Source organism: Coregonus clupeaformis, chromosome 7 (assembly GCF_020615455.1).
Source record: "Coregonus clupeaformis isolate EN_2021a chromosome 7, ASM2061545v1, whole genome shotgun sequence".
Lineage (NCBI taxonomy): Eukaryota > Metazoa > Chordata > Actinopteri > Salmoniformes > Salmonidae > Coregonus > Coregonus clupeaformis.
The window spans coordinates 72,753,337-72,773,785 of NC_059198.1; the positions used below are offsets into that span (position 1 = coordinate 72,753,337).

The 20,449-nt window shown below is 42.8% G+C and overlaps 1 protein-coding gene across 3 annotated transcripts; it reads right to left on the reverse strand.

The window, feature by feature from the left end:
- Window positions 1-3,396: 3,396 nt before the first annotated feature.
- On the reverse strand, window positions 3,397-20,242 carry LOC121555428 (NACHT, LRR and PYD domains-containing protein 12-like). Of its 3 annotated transcripts, XM_045221519.1 has the most exons (13): window positions 19,415-20,242; window positions 19,201-19,254; window positions 17,473-17,711; window positions 15,018-16,818; window positions 13,414-13,587; window positions 12,468-12,641; window positions 12,154-12,324; window positions 11,026-11,196; window positions 9,893-10,063; window positions 8,183-8,356; window positions 7,950-7,996; window positions 7,053-7,189; window positions 3,397-4,041 (listed from the first exon to the last, which is right to left on the reverse strand). In XM_045221519.1, exons 1-13 carry the CDS (start codon window positions 19,423-19,425, stop codon window positions 4,009-4,011), a joined length of 3,357 nt encoding a protein of 1,118 aa, XP_045077454.1. In that variant the 5' UTR covers window positions 19,426-20,242; the 3' UTR covers window positions 3,397-4,008. The 3 variants fall into 3 exon arrangements, with proteins under 3 accessions (XP_045077454.1, XP_045077452.1, XP_045077453.1); XM_045221517.1 differs by lacking the exon at window positions 3,397-4,041 and having other exon boundaries at window positions 6,361-7,189; XM_045221518.1 differs by lacking the exons at window positions 3,397-4,041; window positions 12,154-12,324 and having other exon boundaries at window positions 6,361-7,189.
- Window positions 20,243-20,449: the final 207 nt, after the last annotated feature.

Genomic DNA, 20,449 nt, shown 5'->3' on the forward strand with positions numbered 1-20,449 from the left:
TCTAGTACTTACCCCACCTGACAAGCCTCCCATCTAGTACTTACTCCACCTGACAAGCATCCCATCTAGTACTTCTAGCCTTTGCTTTTCCCCTCCACTGTGATCTTAGTCATGGCTTTCCCCTCCACAGTGATCTTAGTCATGGCTTTCCCCTCCACAGTGATCTTAGTCATGGCTTTCCCCTCCACAGTGATCTTAGTCATGGCTTTCCCCTCCACAGTGATCTTAGTCATGGCTTTCCCCTCCACAGTGATCTTAGTCATGGCTTTCCCTCCACAGTGATCTTAGTCATGGCTTTCCCCTCCACAGTGATCTTAGTCATGGCGTTCCCTCCACTGTGATCTTAGTCATGGCTTTCCCTCCACAGTGATCTTAGTCATGGCTTTCCCCTCCACAGTGATCTTAGTCATGGCTTTCCCTTCCACAGTGATCTTAGTCATGGCTTTCCCCTCCACAGTGATCTTAGTCATGGCTTTCCCCTCCACAGTGATCTTAGTCATGGCTTTCCCCTCCACAGTGATCTTAGTCATGGCTTTCCCCTCCACAGTGATCTTAGTCATGGCTTTCCCTTCCACAGTGATCTTAGTCATGGCTTTCCCCTCCACTGTGATCTTAGTCATGGCTGTGAGAGAAGCATTAATGTGTCATGTTCTACTAGTGCTGAGGAATACCAGGATTTGTTTTCCCTCTAAGATAAATATTTGATAGCTCATATTAAAGATATGTATTTATGGCAAAGTCATCAATACACTTGATGTCCAACAAACAACAGTTTTACAACAGAGAGCTCAAACAGACCGGTCCTTCAGTAAAACAAATCGATATTCCTTTGTCCAAGAGGACATCTGCCTTATTTTTCTTTGCTGATGACATTTCGCGCCCTGAACTTATAACAAAAGGCTTGCTAGCTGATGTTCAGTGCTGCCTTTGGTTTTGAATTTGGTGGGAGAGCCGAGGCTGGTCGTCTTGCGCTGAACAAATATTATGAAACTCCTGTAAAATCATGAAAGCCCATTGGCTAATCAGGATTGACATACTTTGGGAACAACAACATTGCAGTGAACAGCAATGCAATTTCAAAACCAATGTATGCAATTTAAATTATTTTCTCCAGTTTAAAAACACAAATAAACTGGAGAAAAGAAGTGAGATAATTAACGTCAAGCCAAGGCTTAGCACGCCACACAGAAAATAATATATGTATGCATTTTTTGGGTGGCTTGCCAAGGCTGCCACGCGTGCCTTGTGTTTTGCCGACCCCTGTCCTAAAGCATATCAAATGTGACAGGTTTATTCATCAAGACACAACAGCCTTATTGCCAGCTGAAAGGTCAAAGGTGAACTCTTAGATGCAGTAGAACCAAGGAGGGGCATCTATGGACAATATCATCATAACCCATATTGCTTCAGGAAGGGTCATGTTTTTGGACAATAACACAAGTATTGTGATACAGTCAGTGCTTGACTTGGGCAGGAGCTCACCGGGGCGGAGTACCGACACCTAAACTGTTCTACTGCTTGAGTTCCTGTTCCCTCTTATAAAATATTAGCTCAAAGGTATTGTGGAGCTCTGATAAAGAAATGTGTGAGTAAGATATGACTAAAGTGTCACACCCTCAGTTAAACTAATAATGTATGACTAATTAGTAGACTAGAGCTTAGAGAGTTAATCAGATGGGTTTATATCACAGCAACAGAGTATTTGTGTCTCGTAATTAGGCAAGTAGAAGTGCAAAAACGATTGAAACCAATAACAGGAGACTGGTTCCCAAAACACACAGGGAAAGGAGAGGAATGAAAAGGATTGCAGGATATTGTGAGGACGGCGATAACTGAAGAATGCAGCCTGCCCGAGCAAGGAGTAGACTGTGATAAGAACGTGTGTGTGTGTGTGTGTGTGTGTGTGTGTGTGTGTGTGTGTGTGTGTGTGTGTGTGTGTGTGTGTGTGTGTGTGTGTGTGTGTGTGTGTGTGTGTGTGTGTGTGTGTGTGTGTGTGTGTGTGTGTGTGTGTGTGTGTGTGTGTGTGTGTGTGTGTGTGTGTGTGTGTGTGTGTGTGTGTGTGTGTGTGTGTGTGTGTGTGTGTGTGTGTGTGTGTGTGTGTGTGACCTGTGTGTGTGTGTGTGAGACCTGATGTGTGTGTGTGTGTGAGACCTGATGTGTGTGTGTGTGTGACACCTGATGTGTGTGTGTGTGAGACCTGATGTGTGTGTGTGTGTGTGTGAGACCTGATGTGTGTGTGTCCTGATGGTCAGGAGAGCAGAGGAAAATCACATCAGCTAAACCCAGGTGAGCTTACAAGATGTGTACAGTGGAAAAATACAGCCAGCCTAAAGCGAGGTGGGGTTTTTGTATGACGTGTGTGTGAATAAAAAGATTGTACGACCATTTTGTTGCAGAGCGCTCTCAATTAATAAAGGCTGACCATTGCAGAATTGAGTCTTTGTTTAATTTATTCAAACTTAAGAGATTTACAACCTTTTGGGAATTATTCAAAGATTTAAGAAGTGTTTGACGTCAACCATTGAGATAACAAAATTCTAGTGACAAGCTCCTGCACCTAAATGTAAACAGTACCGTCACCTATCTCAGTCCAATTCAAGCACTGAATAAAGTATACAGTCCACTAGAACAGGTAACCATGGTTTGACTGACCCAATAATCTTCCAGGTGGTTCTGAAGTGAAAATGTCTTGTTACATTTAATCAGAATAATACTGAATAAAATAATGTTCAGATCTATATTTGAACACTCTATTCCCTGTATTGTCTGTGTTCTAAAGAAGCATTTCATATTATGATCAGATATAATACATGGCTACACTATACAGTACATCTTCATCTGCTAGATCAGTATCAATGGCACAAGTTTGAACCTTATAAAAGTATGATTGTATGATCAGTGGGGGATAGAATTGTCACCTACAGAACATGTGCTTGAAATATACTGTTAAAAAGTATGCATATAACTAGTCCTGGATACATGCTGTAACATTACAACTTAACTTATATTACAAGAGGAACATTTATCAGTAGATATTCACAATGAATTAACCCCACCAACAACATAGTATTACAGTGCTTTTGACATACAGTGACGAAAGAGTAGCAGACATAGCGTCCCCTTTTAGTATATCCTCTAAGAGAAGAGAGAGAGGAGAGGGAGAGAGGAGAGTGGTAGAGTGGGAGAGAGGAGGAGAGGAGAGTGGTAGAGGGGGAGAGGGGGAGGGAGAGGAGGAGAGGAGAGGGAGAGGAGAGTGGTAGAGAGGGGAGAGGAGAGAGGGAGAGGAGGGGAGGAGGAGAGTAGGAGAGGAGAGGAGGAGAGAGGGAGAGGAGGAGAGTAGGAGAGGGAGAGGAGGAGAGAGGGAGAGTGGTAGAGGGGGAGAGAGGGAGAGGAGGAGAGGAGTGGTAGAGGAGGAGAGTGGTCCCACTGGACAGTGCATCACAGGTGACACTGAGGTCAGAGTGAGTCCTACTGGATCCAGAACAGGCCATGTTGACTCCTTGTACAGAGACAAATGTTACACGTTTACCTCACCAGGTCAAACATCAGGCTCAGTGAACAATGACATGAACATGACCTGCAGAAGTTCTCCTGCTTTTGGTTTGTGATCATCTCCAATCTGTTTTGAAATAATAGTAATAAATAATAAGGGGTTGTGTATTCAGAATATATGTTGCTTTCTGTCCAGTCTACCAATATTGAAATGAAATGAGGCAACAAAAATAGACGTTGACAAATCCGGTCTTTACTCTTTGTTCTGTCCGTCAGATAATTGTTCTGAAATACTTACTGGACTTTCCTCTCTTCAGTTTAGAGTTTACAGGCTATCCTGCTCTGTCGTCTCTAAATGGATCCTGTCTGGACAAGAACGCCAGTTTAGAGTTTACAGGCTACCTTGCTCAGTCGTCTCTAAATGGACACTGTCTGGACAATGACAATACCTTCAGTTTCAGGTCTGCTTTCTCCACACCATGAGGATGAACCATTAACCAGGAGGGTTAGTCTTCATTACTGACACCTGTGGTTAGAGGCAGACATAGACTGGAGAGAGACACAGACATCAAATCTTTAAGATCTCTGACCATTGTAACTCTTAAGGTGGTATATTCTAGGTATTATAATCCATTAATAAACCTCTTGGACGTTTCAATAATACAGCACGTTATCTGGCTTGCTTTATAGGCAGGCTTTCAACAACTACCTGGTGACTTAGACAGGGAGGCGCAGAGGTCTAAGGCACTGCATCTCAGTGCTAGAGGCGTCACTACAGACCGAGTAGTGCAGCGGTCTAAGGCACTGCATCTCAGCGCTAGAGGCGTCACTACAGACCGAGTAGTGCAGCGGTCTAAGGCACTGCATCTCAGTGCTAGAGGCGTCACTACAGACCGAGTGGCGCAGCGGTCTAAGGCACTGCATCTCAGTGCTAGAGGCGTCACTACAGACCGAGTGGCGCGGTGGTCTAAGGCACTGCATCTCAGTGCTTGAGGCGTCACTACAGACCGAGTGGCGCGGTGGTCTAAGGCACTGCATCTCAGTGCTTGAGGCGTCACTACAGACCCCCCTGGTTCGATTCCAGGCTGTATCACAACCGGCCCGTGATTGGGAGTCCCATAGGGCGGCGCACAATTGGCCCAGCGTCGTCCGGGTTTGGCCAGGGGTAGGCCGTCATTGTAAATAAGAATTTGTTCTTAACTGACTTGTTAAATAATTAATGTGGTAATTTGCTCTTATGCTAATGATCTAACTTTTTACCTTTGTGTAAAGAGTTATTCCATTAACAATGTGTGATCTATACTACATATACACAAAAGTATGTGGACACTTTCACATTTGTGGATTCGGCCATTTCAGCCACACCCGTTGCTGACAGGTGTATACAAATCGAGCACAGCCATGCAATCTCCATAAAAACAAACGTTGGCAGTAGAATGGCCTTACTGAAGAGCTCAGTGACTTCCAATGTGGCACCGTCACAGGATGCCACCTTTCCAACAAGTCAGTTTGCCATGCTAGAGCTGCCCCGGTCAACTGTAAGTGCTGTTATTGTGGAGTGGAAACGTCTAGGAGCAACAACGGCTCAGCGGCGAAGTGGTAGGCCATACAAGCTCACAGATCGGGAACGGCGAGTGCTGAAGCGCGTAGCGCGTAAAAATCGTCTGTCCTCGGTTGCAACACTCACTACCGAGTTCCAAACTGCCTCCGGAAGCAACGTCAGAACAAGAACTGTTCGTCGGGAGTCTTCATGAAATGGGTATCCATGGCCGAGCAGCCACACACAAGCCTAAGATCACCAATGCCAATTGGACTCTGGAGCAGTGGAAACGTGTTCTCTGGAGTGATGAATCACGCTTCACCATCTGGCAGTCCGACGGACGAATCTGGGTTTGGCGGATGCCAGGAAACGCTACCTGCCCAACTTGCATAGTGCCAACTGTAAAGTTTGGTGGAGGAGGAATAATGGTCTGGGGCTGTTTTCATGGTTCGGGCTAGGCCCCTTAGTTCCAGTGAAGGGAAATCTTAACGCTACAGCATACAATGACATTCTAGACGATTCTGTGCTTCCAACTTTGTGGCAACAGTTTGGGGAAGGCCCTTTCCTGTTTCAGCATGACAATGCCCCCGTGCACAAAGCGAGGTCCATACAGAAATGGTTTGTCGAGGTCGGTGTGAAGAACTGGACTGGCCTGCACAGAGCCCTGACCTCAACCCCATCTAACACCTTTGGGATGAATTGGAACACCGACTGCGAGCCAGGCCTAATCGCCCAACATCAGTGCCCGACCTCACTTATGCTCTTGTGGCTGAATGGAAGCAAGTCCCTGCAGCAATGTTCCAACATCTAGTGGAAAGCCTTCCCAGAAGAGTGGAGGCTGTTGTAGCAGCAAAGGGGGGGACCAACTCCATATTAATGCCCATGATTATAGAATGAGATGTTGGACGACAGGTATCTACATACTTTTCACCAGGTAGTGTATCATTGTGCCAAAATGTCAATGTGTGACATTAGGTCTAAATTATTTCCAGAAATAGAAGTGAATAAACTTAGGCCAAACTTTGTTTATTGTATTTATTCAAATAACAATTAAAACGCTTATTCCATTGTCTTCATTTCACATAGGTCAAATCTGTGACATCAAATTCCCATTCAGCGTAATGGAGTTCAGCGTCATGGAGTTCAGCGTCATGGAGTTCAGCGTCATGGAGTTCAGCGTCATGGAGTTCAGCGTCATGGAGTTCACACAGAAGCACTATTGTATAGTGAGGATAATAAACTGGGTGGTTGGAGCGCTGAGTGCTGATTGGCTGACAGCCGTGTTATATCAGAACATTTATTTTTACTGCTCTAATTACATTAGTAACCTGTTTATAATAGCATTAAGGCACCTCAGGGTTTGTGGTATATGGCCAAGACAGGATTGTATGGCCAATATACCATCTAGAATCAATACTAAATATCTACATTACAACTGACACTACTTCCAAATGATGTGTGGGTATAGGGGAATTGTCAACGGCTTGACACACCATTTAAACCAGTCAAATTGCAGATTTCCCAGATCCCCGTTTTATAATTAAGCAATAAGGCCCAGGAGGTGTGGTACATGGCAGGACGCGATGCGATACGGCAGGTCCTACTCCTGAACAGGACCAGGGACCAGCTGACACAGGGACACAGAGGAGTAACACCAAACAAAAAACCCTGGGTAGAGGGGCTCAGTAAATGTGGTGTAGAACGTGTACAGGTGAGTCAGCGTATCAGAACAGACTTTGTAGAAAGACACAGTGCCGGCTGGCCAGTCCAGAAACAGTCCTACTCTGTTGGAGGGGGAGGAGGAGGGGGCAGGTATGCTAATGAGTTTTTTATTGTGCCAGGTAGAGTAAAAGCCGTCACCACAGACCAGACACCAGACTTTGTCATTGGGTCCAAACCCACTGTCATCACCCCTTCCTGACCTACCGATTCCTTTATATGCAACTCCTATATGACCCCCTCTCCCACTCCACTCTACCTCCCAGTAACAGAGCCCAGACAGACCCTCTCTACACAGCACCTGGTCGAAACCCTGAAATCTCTCCGGGTGATCAGGATAGGGCTGCTCCTCGCTCGTCCATGTCACCTTTCTGTTCTCCTCAGACAGAGAGAGGTTTCTGTGTGCTGTGTTTGGGTCCAGGGTGAGATCACAGGCATCTGATTGGGGGAGACCGGGACACAATATATTACAAATCATCATCATATCACAATGTTAATGTTTCTCTGTATTAAAGGGCCACATCAGAATGTTAATGTTTCTCTGTATTAAAGGACCACATCAGAATGTTAATGTTTCTAGATATTAAAGGACCACATCAGAATGTTAATGTTTCTCTGTATTAAAGGACCACATCAGAATGTTAATGTTTCTCTGTATTAAAGGACCACATCAGAATGTTAATGTTTCTAGGTATTAAAGGGCCACATCAGAATGTTAATGTTTCTAGGTATTAAAGGGCCACATCAGAATGTTAATGTTTCTCTGTATTAAAGGACCACATCAGAATGTTAATGTTTCTCTGTATTAAAGGGCCAAGGGAAAAGGTCAAGTAAGATTTGTTGAATGATCATATGTTATACTGTATGGCAGGGTTCTTCAATTCCGGTCCTGGAGGGCCGAAACATTTCTGTTTTTTATTTCTACCTGGTAGTTAATTGCACTCACCTGGTGTCCCAGGTCTGAATTAGCCCCTGATTAGAAGGAGAGGATGAAAAACAGAGGTGTTTCGGGCCCTCCAGGGACCGGAATTGAAGAACCCTGCTGTATGATCATAAACTCACACACCAATAAATAATCCCAACAGAGCGAGGGTCCTATAAGTATAACCAGACACTCAGGCTCTGAAAAATGATATTTCTTCTGAGTCAACTTGAAATAAGACTAACAGGATTATTCTTCACAGCAGTCAACACTCACATTTTCCAAGCCCATGTTTTATTGTGTACTCTCCACCATGTTCCACACTGCAGGGGTAAGAAGAACAGACAGTCAATGTACAGACAAGGTCACCACATCACACCGTCCAGGTGGTGGTTAAGTATGCATGGCTTAAAGTACATGTAATTATCACAACTAACCTGATAGGTCAGAAACATATATATCTTACAGTACGTCGCTCAACATCGATTGACATAAAACCCTCTACATACTTGAGTTTCTCCAGTCTGAAGTGTGGATCCTCCAGTCCAGCGGAGAGCAGTCTGAGTCCCGAGTCTCCTGGGTGATTGTAGCTCAGGTCCAGCTCTCTCAGGTGTGAAGGGTTTGACTTCAGAGCTGAGGCCAGAGAAGCACAGCCTTCCTCTGTGATTTCACAGAACGCCAACCTGCAGAGAGTTGAACATGATTCCAAAAATCACACTGCTATTCTAAAATGGTGGTGAAAATAGAGTGGCAGCTGTATCTATTTATACATGTTTTCATAATATCATTACTGTGGTGTTATTTGCATAATATCCGCAAATACAGCATCTGATTGGCCATATGCCAGTGGTTCCCAAACTTCAATACAGCATCTGATTGGCCATATGCCAGTGGTTCCCAAACTTCAATACAGCATCTGATTGGCCATATGCCAGTGGTTCCCAAACTTCAATACAGCATCTGATTGGCCATATGCCAGTGGTTCCCAAACTTCAATACAGCATCTGATTGGCCATATGCCAGTGGTTCCCAAACTTCAATACAGCATCTGATTGGCCATATGCCAGTGGTTCCCAAACTTCAATACAGCATCTGATTGGCCATATGCCAGTGGTTCCCAAACTTCAATACAGCATCTGATTGGCCATATGCCAGTGGTTCCCAAACTTCAATACAGCATCTGATTGGCCATATGCCAGTGGTTCCCAAACTTCAATACAGCATCTGATTGGCCATATGCCAGTGTTTCCCAAACTTTAGGTCGGGGGATGGGGGTCCCCTGATAAAATGTGTAATCTTTAAAAATGGATGTTCCTTCTCTTCAGATGGGTATGCCCTCATGTATGAGTCGGGACCTAAACTTAAAGACCCAGTGCAGTCACAATTCCGTTTTTCCTGTGTTTGATTTCATATTGTACAACAGAGATGTTTTATATATCATATTGTACAACAGAGATGTTTTATATATCATATTGTACAACAGAGATGTTTGATATATCATATTGTACAACAGAGATGTTTTATATATCATATTGTACAACAGAGATGTTTGATATCATATTGTACAACAGAGATGTTTGATATATCATATTGTACAACAGAGATGTTTAATATCATATTGTACAACAGAGATGTTTGATATCATATTGTACAACAGCTGATGAAACTAAGACAGTAAAACTGTGATCCGTGTTATTTCTTGATAGTTGCTGGTTGAAAATACAATCTGGACCTTCTAAATCAGCAGGTTGCATGGGGGCGGGAGCTTTGGCTTTCCATGGTGACATCACCATGCGGTAAATTGGTTAATAGACCAATAACAAAAGAGAGTTCAAAACCTCTCTGCCAATCACAGAGCTTTCATGTCATCATTATGTGTTGGGATCACAAGGAAAGCGTCTCTCTCCTTAGTTGCGTGTACTGTGAAGACACGGCAGTTTAACAAATCAACATGTCTTCATAAAGCTACACCATTCATAGTTATTGGACTCACGTATAGACAACCTAGAATGCACAACAATTACAATATTTTATATGAAATTATCACAGCATTGCTTGTAAAATAATTATAATCTTTTAAAATTTAAAAAGCAACAGCTCCATAACTGTCAGTTAAGAGAGACCATGAGGTGTCAGATGTATATCTTATTGAATATAATGCCGAGTTTGTTAACAAACAGATCTGGTGAACTGTTATCACCAAATAGAGGAAAACTGACCTCAGAATCTCCAGTTTACATTGTGAATTCCCCAGTCCAGCAGAGAGCAGCTTCACTCCTGAATCCAGCAGGTCATTGTTACTCAGATCCAGCTCTCTCAGGTGTGAGGAGGAACTGAGAGCTGAGGCCAACACTTCACAAGACGCTTCTGTGAGTTTACAGCCGGAGACACTGCGAATACAGAGTCAATAACATGAGGGTTCCCCATTTGTGTTTCCACCCGAGTTTCACAGCAGTTGATGGTAAATGACAAACTCTGAAGATCAAACCTGTTGGATTTCTCAAAAGAAAATAATTCAACCTGCAAACAAGCCTTTTACACGGTTAGAATGCACTTTCATGTCATTATAACAGATGTTCTGATCACTCTGTTGTCGCAGAGATCGTTCCTACATGGCAGAAAATGGAAACTTGTAGTGTATTCAAGGTTTAAAAAGGCTTTTAAAAGTTTGTAACTTCCACTTTTAAAAATGTCAGACTTGATTTGCCCTAATGAAAAAAAAAAAAAAAAGTATCAAGCCCTACAAAAAACGTCCATTAATTATAATCCACATAATCATTCACATTTCCTGTTGCTGCAGGACTAATTTCCTGCTGTGAGAAACTGGTCAAATTAAGACATTACATCTGTATATGTTGGGATTGCTTGAGGGACATCAACTTGAATGAATATGAATGCAGTGTCACCTAGGGAATATAAATTTTTTCAAGTGGGGTACACTGCCATTTTCTAGTGTCCATTTGGGGTTCGTGTGCAGAAAAGGTTTGTGCTTCCCTGCAATATGCTAATGAGGCCCTGTGGGAACTTGGGGTTGAGTATTTCTGATGATCCCCAATTAGCTGCTGCCTCGTATGTTGCTTGTAATGTGAAGACATGTCAAGTTAACAATCAACATGCCTTTATAAAAGTTTAACTATTCATAGTTATTGGACTCACGTATAGACAAACTAGATTGCGTAACAATTACAATATTTGATCAAAAATGTAAAGTTTAAAAAGCAACAGCTCCATAAGTGTCAGTCAAGAAAGACAAGACAGTGAGGTGTCAGATGCATATCTTATTGAATATAATGCCGAGTTTGTTAACAAACAGATCTGGTGAACTGTTATCACCAAATAGAGGAAAACTGACCTCAGAATCTCCAGTTTACATTGTGAATTCCCCAGTCCAGCAGAGAGCAGCTTCACTCCTGAATCCAGCAGGTCATTGTTACTCAGATCCAGCTCTCTCAGGTGTGAGGAGGAACTGAGAGCTGAGGACAACACTTCACACGACGCTTCTGTGAGTTTACAGCCGGAGACACTGCGAATACAGAGTCAATAACATGAGGTTTCCCCATTTGTGTTTCCACCCGAGTTTCACAGCAGTTGATGGTAAATGACAAACTCTGAAGACCAAACCTGTTGGATTACTCAAAATAAAATAATTCAACCTGCAAACAAGCCTTTTACACGGTTAGAATGCGCTTTCATGTCATTATTACAGATGTTCTGATCACTCTGTTGTCGCAGAGAACGTTGCTGCATGGCAGAATATGGAAACTTGTAGTTTATTCAAGGTTTAAAAAGGCTTTTAAAAGTTTGTAACTTCCACTTTAAAATGTCAGACTTGATTTGCCCTAACGAAAGAAAAAAAAAAAGTATCAAGCCCTACAAAAACGTCCATTAATTATAATCCACATAATCATTCACATTTCCTGTTGCTGCAGGACTAATTTCCTGCTGTGAGAAACTGGTCAAATTAAGACATTACATCTGTATATGTTGGGATCGCTTGAGGGACATCAACTTGAATGAATATGAATGCAGTGTCACCTAGGGAATATAATTTTTTTCAAGTGGGGTACACTGCCATTTTCTAGTGTCCATTTGGGGTTCGTGTGGAGAAAAGGTTTGGGGGGGCTTCCCTGCAATATGCTAATGAGGCCCTGTGGGAACTTGGGGTTGAGTATTTCTGACGATCCCCAATTAGCTGCTGCCTCGTATGTTGCTTGTAATGTGAAGACAAGTTAACAAATCAACATGCCTTTATAAAGTTCAACTATTCATAGTTATTGGACTCACGTATAGACAAACTAGACTGCATAACAATTACAATATTTGTCAAAAAATGTAAAGTTTAAAAAGCAACAGCTCCATAAGTGTCAGTCAAAAAGACAAGACAGTGAGGTGTCAGATGCATATCTTATTGAGTATAATGCTGAGTTTGTTAACAAACAGATCTGGTGAACTGTTATCACCAAATAGAGGAAAAACTGACCTCAGAATCTCCAGTTTACATTGTGAATTCCCCAGTCCAGCAGAGAGCAGCTTCACTCCTGAATCCAGCAGGTCATTGTTACTCAGATCCAGCTCTCTCAGGTGTGAGGAGGAACTGAGAGCTGAGGACAACACTTCACAAGACGCTTCTGTGAGTTTACAGCCAGAGACACTGCGAATACAGAGTCAATAACATGAGGTTTCCCCATTTGTGTTTCCACCCGAGTTTCACAGCAGTTGATGGTAAATGACAAACTCTGAAGATCAAACCTGTTGGATTACTCAAAACAAAAACAATCGAGCCATATTGCTGACCTTAGGATCTCCAGTCTCCCGATTGAACCTTCTAATCCAAGAGAGACATGTTGCGCTATTGAGTCTCCTAGGTGATTGTCACTCAGGTCCAGCGCTCTCAGGTGGTAGGGGTTTGACCTCAGAGCTGAGACCAGGGCAGTACAGCCTTCTTCTGTGACTCCACAGCATGATAGCCTGCAGTGTCATTCCATATGAAATCAATCAAAAATAGCCTGCAGGGTCATTCCATATGAAATCAATCAAAAATAGCCTGCAGGGTCATTCTATATGAAATCAATCAAAAATAGCCTGCAGGGTCATTCCATATGAAATCAATCAAAAATAGCCTGCAGGGTCATTCCATATGAAATCAATCAAAATAGCCTGCAGGGTCATTCTATATGAAATCAATCAAAATAGCCTGCAGGGTCATTCCATATGAAATCAATTAAAATAGCCTGCAAGGTCATTCCATATGAAATCAATTAAAATAGCCTGCAGGGTCATTCCATATGAAATCAATCAAAATAGCCTGCAGGGTCATTCCATATGAAATCAATTAAAATAGCCTGCAAGGTCATTCCATATGAAATCAATTAAAATAGCCTGCAGGGTCATTCCATATGAAATCAATCAAAATAGCCTGCAGGGTCATTCCATATGAAATCAATTAAAATAGCCTGCAAGGTCATTCCATATGAAATCAATTAAAATAGCCTGCAGGGTCATTCCATATGAAATCAATCAAAATAGGCTGTTTTTTGTCCTCTACCTTTAATTTGAACAAAAACGTCCAATCATGTACAGTACAGCCATTAGAGACCTAATCCCTCCCCCATTCTATCATGTGACATCCATATCCTCATCCCTGATAAAGATGGAAAATTTATTTTGATATCATTCTAAATCTTATCAACAGTATTCTCAAACTATGGATCACTTATTGAACAAGCTGTGGGGTACTGACTTCAGAGTCTCCAGTTTACAGTGGGGATTCCCCAGTCCAGCAGAGAGCCGCTTCACTCCTGAATCCGTCAGGTCATTGTTGCTCACGTCCAGCTCTCTCAGATGTGAGGGGTTTGAGCTGAGAGCAGAGACCAACAGCTCACAAGATGCATCGATGAGTTGACAGCCAGCAAGTCTGCAAATACAGAGTAAATACATGAGATAGGTTGTATTAATGTTACTGTAAGTTTAGCTTTCCCTGCTAGTGTAACCCTGTGTTACTTTTGGATACCATAGTGAAGTTGATAACACCAGTATAGCGCTATAGTAAAATTGTGCGCTGCCCCTTTAAGGTTTCTCAGTTTTCAACCAGAGTTGGCACCAGTTCTTAATTAAACTATGGTTGCTGCTGTATCAGGTGCGTCCTCTGTCAGGAATGTGCTGTATTACTTACAGAATCATTCAAGTGGGATGTTTTGTGACCCTGTTTGGAGTTTTAATGCTTAGTCATATGGAACTCTGTTACTAGGTGAATGGTGGACACCTGCACATCGTTTGCCATTGCTGTTGCTAGGAGGTGGGAACTGGTTCTGAAGTCATCAGGTGATCATCTCTCGGCCTATCACATCCGTGCTCTTCAAAATAACATTGTGCGTGAAGTGCTACCACTTAGATAGGCATTTCATTTGGGGGGAGGGGGGGGTGTAATGATGTCATGTCATAGTATCGTGGGGAACAGGTTAGAGTTACTAAGATAAGTGGTTAGGAGACAGGAAGTCTACATTCCCATTATGTCAAGGTAGATTAGTGATGTTTAGGATAGCATGAGTGATGGGCAGGATAGCATGAGTGACGTTTAGGATAGCATGAGTGATGGGCAGGATAGTGACTTGGGGTAAAGAGTGATGAACACCAAAGACAGGGAGCGCCCACGGAGACTTACCAGATGTATGCCAGGAAGAGGGTAATAGGAGGTATATAAAGTAGAGTGTCTTCTTTGTTCAAGTTAGTTCGTAACACCAAGGGCAAAGCTCTGGTCATTGTTGTAATGAACCCGGTACCGATCATTAAACATTTTGCATTAACTTTCTACAAAGTGTCTCAGTATATCCTTGCATCCTTGATTCTTTGATACCCGAGAAACTCATCATAACGGGGGGTTCTTTTCCTGTGGCCATGGGTTGATTTCTGAATGCTTGTATGCAATTGTTTACGAGATACCTTGAGATTAGTTTATCTGAATTCTTGAAAAGAATAACAGTTTAGCAGTAATACATTTGTATCTGAAAATACGGTTGCATTTTCCAGCTATATTTGTCCTGTATCAGACGTGGGTCCTATTCCTTTCTGGACATCACCCAGCTATATTTGATTATCTACAGTTTACAAGTAAACTATTACCCGTCATATTTACATGCGTACACCCTGTATACACGGCTCAATACTTTCTGATCAATTTGTATTCAAATGTGTTCGTTTTTTTATTTGAATAGAACATCTAGTCAGCCAGAGCTTGACTGCTGACTGTTTTTGATTTGAATAGAAAATCTAGTTAGCCAGTGCTGACTGCTGACTGCTATACCTACAGTACAGTTTGGTGTGATTGATATTACCATGGATACTTACAGAGCCTTTCTGCAGACTCTCACAGCTGGAAGCAGTCTCCTACGACCCTCCTGTGATGTCTTGTATTGCTTCAGGTCAAACACCTCCAGAACCTCCTCTGATATCTGTAGCATGTAGGCCAGCGCTGAACAGTATGTGAGCGCGAGGTTTTTGGATCTTTTCTCTGACCTCAAGTATTTTTGGATTTCCTGCTGTACTGAATGGGTTTTCATCTCTATCAGACAGTGGAAGAGATTGACGCACCTCTCAGGGGATATGCTGTTACTCTGCATCCCCTTCAGGGATCGGGTTATTTTCTGGACGCTCTCTGGACTGCTTTCGGTCGGTGTCACCAGACCTCGTAGGAGTTTCTGATTGGACTCCAGTGACATGCCATGAAGGAAGCGGACAATAAGGTCCAGGTGTCCGTTCTTGCTCTCCAAGGCTTTATTCACTGTACTCTTCAGCAGCTCACGCAAGGTTAGCTCTTCAGACGGGTCCCTAGCCGCCAGGAGGAAGGGCTTCAGTGCATCCATGTTCTCGGTTGAGTAACAGTGGTACACGTAGACAGCAGAGAGAAACTCCTGAACGCTCAGATGAACAAAGCAGTACACCACTCTCTGAAATAACACAGACTCTTCTTTAAAGACTTGTGTGCACACTCCTGAGTACACGGAGGCTTCTTTGACATCAATGCCACACTCATTCAGGTCTTCTTCATAGAAAAGGAGATTGCCCTTTTCCAGATGTTCAAACGCCAGCTTCCCCAGCTTCAGAAGAACTTCCTTATCTGACTCCATGAGCTCCTGTTGATCCATCTCATCTCTTCCATGATACTTCTGGTTCTTCAGGCTGGTGTGAATGAGCACGAAGTGTGTGAACGTCTCAGTCAGAGTCTTGGGCATCTCCCTTCTCTTGTCTGTACTCAACATGTGTTCAAGGACTATTGCAGAAATCCAACAGAAGACTGGCATGTGACACATGACGTGGAGGCTCCTTGACGTCTTTATGTGGGAGATTATTCTGTTGGCCAGGTCCTCATCGTCACTGAATCTCTTCCTGAAGTACTCCTCCCTCTGTGGGTCGTTGAACCCTCGCGCCTCTGTCACCTGGTCAACACACTCAGGGGGGATCTGATTGGTTGCTGCTGGTCTGGAGGTTACCCAGAGGAGAGCAGAGGGAAGCAGATTCCCCTGGATGAGGTTTGTCAGCAGAACATCTACAGACGACGTCTGTGTGACATCAGACACCATTTCGTTGCGCTGAAAATCCAATGGAATTCTGCTTTCATCCAAACCGTCCAAGATGAACATAGCTTTACAGGCAGTGAGTTTCTTTGCATTGCCTATGTCTAGTTCTGGGTGGAAGTCACCGAGAAGTCTGAGAAGAGTGTACTGGCGATCTTTGATCAAGTTCAGCTCCCGGAAAGGAAGCACAAATATGATATCCACATCTTGGTTCGCCTTCCCTTCAGCCCAGTCTAGGATGAACTTCTGCACAGACACGGTTTTTCCGATGCCAGCGATGCCCTTCGTCAGCACAGTTCTGATGCTTCTCTCTTGGCCTGGTAAGGGTTTAAAGATGTCATTGCAGTGGATTGCTGCGTCACGGGAGGTTGGCGTCCTGGATGCTGGGTCTGCCTGCCACACCTCATGTTCATTGTTAACCCCTTCTCTCTCTCCCTCTGTGATGTAGAGCTCTGTGGAAATCCCGTTGAGTGGGGTTTGACCCCCTGCTTTTAACATGCCTTCTATCACGCATTCATACCTCCTTTTCAGACTGGCTTTGTGGTTTACTATGGCTCTCTGCAGGCTGACATCCACTGAAAAGAGAAGAATAGAATTTGCTGAGAAATGTCATGTGTATCAAGCAAACACATTCACTTGTATTGATGTGTATCTTGGCCTTACCACATGCTGGAATATTAGAAGCTCTGACATTGCTTTTAAAATACATTACACTGAGAGGACAAAACATTAAGAACACCTGCTCTTTCCATGACATAGACTGACCAGGTGAATCCGGGTGAAAGCTATGATCCCTTATTGATGTCACTTGTTAAATCCACTTCAAATCAGTGTCGCTGAAGGGGAGGAGACGGGTTAATGAATGATTTTTAAGCCTTGAGACAGGGATTGTGTATGTGTGCCATTCAGAGGGTGAATGGGTAAGACAAAATATTTAAGTGCATTTGAACGGGGTATGGTAGTAGGTGCCAGGCGCACCGGTTTGTGTCAAGAACTGCAACGCTGCTGGGTTTTTCTCACGCTCGACAGTTTCCCATGTGTATAAAAAATGGTCCACCACCCAAAGGACATTCAGCCAACTTGACACAACTGTTGGGGAAGCATTGGAGTGAATATGGGCCAGCGTCCCTGAGGAACGCTTTCGACACCTTGTAGAGTCCAAATATTTTGTACAGTCAGTGTATATGGTTTGGGCCAATGAAACATGAGCTTAATGAGAATGGTCTCACTGTTTTCAGAGCCCCTTGCGTCATCAGTGGGTTCAATCAGTGGCAGTAGAACTGGACGTGTTCTGGACCGCTTCCTACACTGAGGACAGTCATACTGCCCTGAAAGGGCAGGCTGCTCCCAGTATCTGGTGATGCACTGTCTGCAGAACCTGTGTCCACAGGTGATAGAGACTGGATCCCTCAGCACCTGTTCACACACAGCACACTTGGACCGATCCTCTGGCAGAGTAGACCATCCACTACACAGAGACAGAGACAGAGACAGAGACAGAGACAGAGACAGAGACAGAGAGAGAGAGAGACAGAGAGAGAGAGAGACAGAGAGAGAGAGACAGAGAGAGAGAGACAGAGAGAGAGAGAGAGAGAGAGAGAGAGACTTGTAGATCTTAATACTGATCCTGGTGCAGAAACAGAGAAAATTATAGAATTCCACAAACACACACTTTTCTATGTATCTTTTGTGCTTTATTACTATTTGACTGTCTATTTATTGACACAGCGTTTGACTGTCTATTTATTGACACAGTGTTTGACTGTCTATTTATTGACACAGTGTTTGACTGTCTATTTATTGACACAGTGTTTGACTGTCTATTTATTGACACAGTGTTTGACTGTCTATTTATTGACACAGTGTTTGACTGTCTATTTATTGACACAGTGTTTGACTGTCTATTTATTGACACAGCGTTTGACTGTCTATTTATTGACACAGCGTTTGACTGTCTATTTATTGACACAGCGTTTGACTGTCTATTTATTGACACAGTGTTTGACTGTCTATTTATTGACACAGTGTTTGACTGTCTATTTATTGCCACAGTGTTTGACTGTCTATTTATTGCCACAGTGTTTGACTGTCTATTTATTGACACAGTGTTTGACTGTCTATTTATTGCCACAGTGTTTGACTGTCTATTTATTGACACAGTGTTTGACTGTCTATTTATTGACACAGTGTTTGACTGTCTATTTATTGCCACAGTGTTTGACTGTCTATTTATTGCCACAGTGTTTGACTGTCTATTTATTGCCACAGTGTTTGACTGTCTATTTATTGCCACAGTGTTTGACTGTCTATTTATTGCCACAGTGTTTGACTGTCTATTTATTGACACAGTGTTTGACTGTCTATTTATTGACACAGTGTTTGACTGTCTATTTATTGACACAGTGTTTGACTGTCTATTTATTGACACAGTGTTTGACTGTCTATTTATTGCCACAGTGTTTGACTGTCTATTTATTGACACAGTGTTTGACTGTCTATTTATTGCCACAGTGTTTGACTGTCTATTTATTGCCACAGTGTTTTTTACCTCCTTACTGCCTTATTGTTCTAATATTAATATTATTTTTGATCACTGTTGAGAGGAAGCTGGCAAGTAAACATTTCATTGTACCGTTTACACCCAGCTGTATTCTGTGCATTTGACAAATAACCTTTGATTTGACACACACACATGCAGTAACGTTTAGTTGAAAGTTTGATTGATTGTGATAGTTCAAAGTTTAGGGATGTTAGTAGTGGCTGTAGTAGCAGCAGTATGTAAAACACTGCAGGAGTCTTGACTTCTTACCCTTGACCAGTGGTACAATAATAATAAAAATAATAATAATAAGTTGTTTAATTGTGATTGTTCAGAAAGCCCAGGGATGTGTGTATCATACAGTATCAAACATGCAGTCTCATTTACTCTGAGCTCAGAAGTAAAATGTTAATCTTACCTCTTAGCTTCTGTGTCAAGTTCCCCTGAGAGACTCATTTTAGAGCACTGAACCCTAAAAAGAGATCCAGCATAGTGGTTACCACAGTGACAGCTCATTATTGAATGTGAATTGTTCTCTATTATTCATAACATCTCTTAGAAATAAAACATTTACTAAACGGACACATCCGAATAGTCTGGTGATTTAATGCAATCACATGACCATTATTCACCTCGTCGCCATTCAAGCCAGGATTGAATTGGATCAGCGGTAACCTCGCTTTTGTTTATGTGTAACGCTTGTCAGAGGTGTAACTGCGTTGCAGCTGTCAAATCAACAAGCGGCTCCCCATGTTATACCTATAGCGGATATTGCCGTTGGATGTGCAGATTTGCATTTATAGAAATCCCATGCAACCGTATTGCAAGTTCAAACACTGGCGTGCATGATGTAATTTACACCTCGATTAGGCTGATATAAATCTTTATTGTTTAATTTAATTATAAAAAATAAAAATAAAGTCATTATTTCTATACAGCCTTCACTTTCTCGTTCTGAACTTATAACTCATCTGTCCTGCCTCCTGCCTTAGTAGGACTTTCTCTCGTTTCCGGGTTGGGCAAAATCTGGGAATTCTATATCCTGTCTAAGGCGTGTGTGGTATGGTCTTTTCTCAACATAAATGGCGTAAACCAAGAGCAAGACCTGTTGTAGCGTACCTCTGTTCGAATAAAATAAAATAAAACAGCCGTATCTACAGCCTGGCACTTTGAAGTCAACCCGGGTTGGGCTGGTCTTGGTGGGCTAGCTCGAATTGCGTTTCCACTGCCTCCAGAATATTAACGTCTTGCTAGCTAGCCAATGTGACTGTGCTGCTAGCTTCGCTAATTTTGAAATTGTAGAAAGTCCTTTGGCTACAACTAGCAAGATGTTTAAGAAATCATGTAATTCACCCTCGCCACGCTGTAACTAACGTTACCCCGTATGCCAGCTAGCCAACTGCTTAACTTGCTAGCTAGCTAAACGGTTAGGGAATCGCTTGTGCATTGATAAGCACACCAAAGACAGCATTAACGGTAAGTAATAAAATAAAGACTGCACTAAAAGCTTATTTCACACCATAGCTTGCTGAATTTGCAAGATCACTTTCTTTAAATTTGACGTTTCAGCAGACAGGAAGAGGCGAAGCGAGAGGCCCAATTTGGCCAAAAATCTGTCTTCTCCAGCAGGTGGCGTTGTTTAGTTTCTTTCGCTCATCAAGCGACGA

What these genes read in the sequence shown, in the direction of transcription:
- LOC121555428 (XM_045221517.1), bottom strand. An exon ending in GGGAGACTGGAGATCCTAAG is followed by an intron (nt 12,325 to 12,467) that starts GTCAGCAATATG and finishes CTGTATTCGCAG; the next exon opens with TGTCTCTGGCTGTAAACTCA. An exon ending in AAAACATGGGCTTGGAAAAT is followed by an intron (nt 7,190 to 7,949) that starts GTGAGTGTTGAC and finishes TCCCCCAATCAG; the next exon opens with ATGCCTGTGATCTCACCCTG.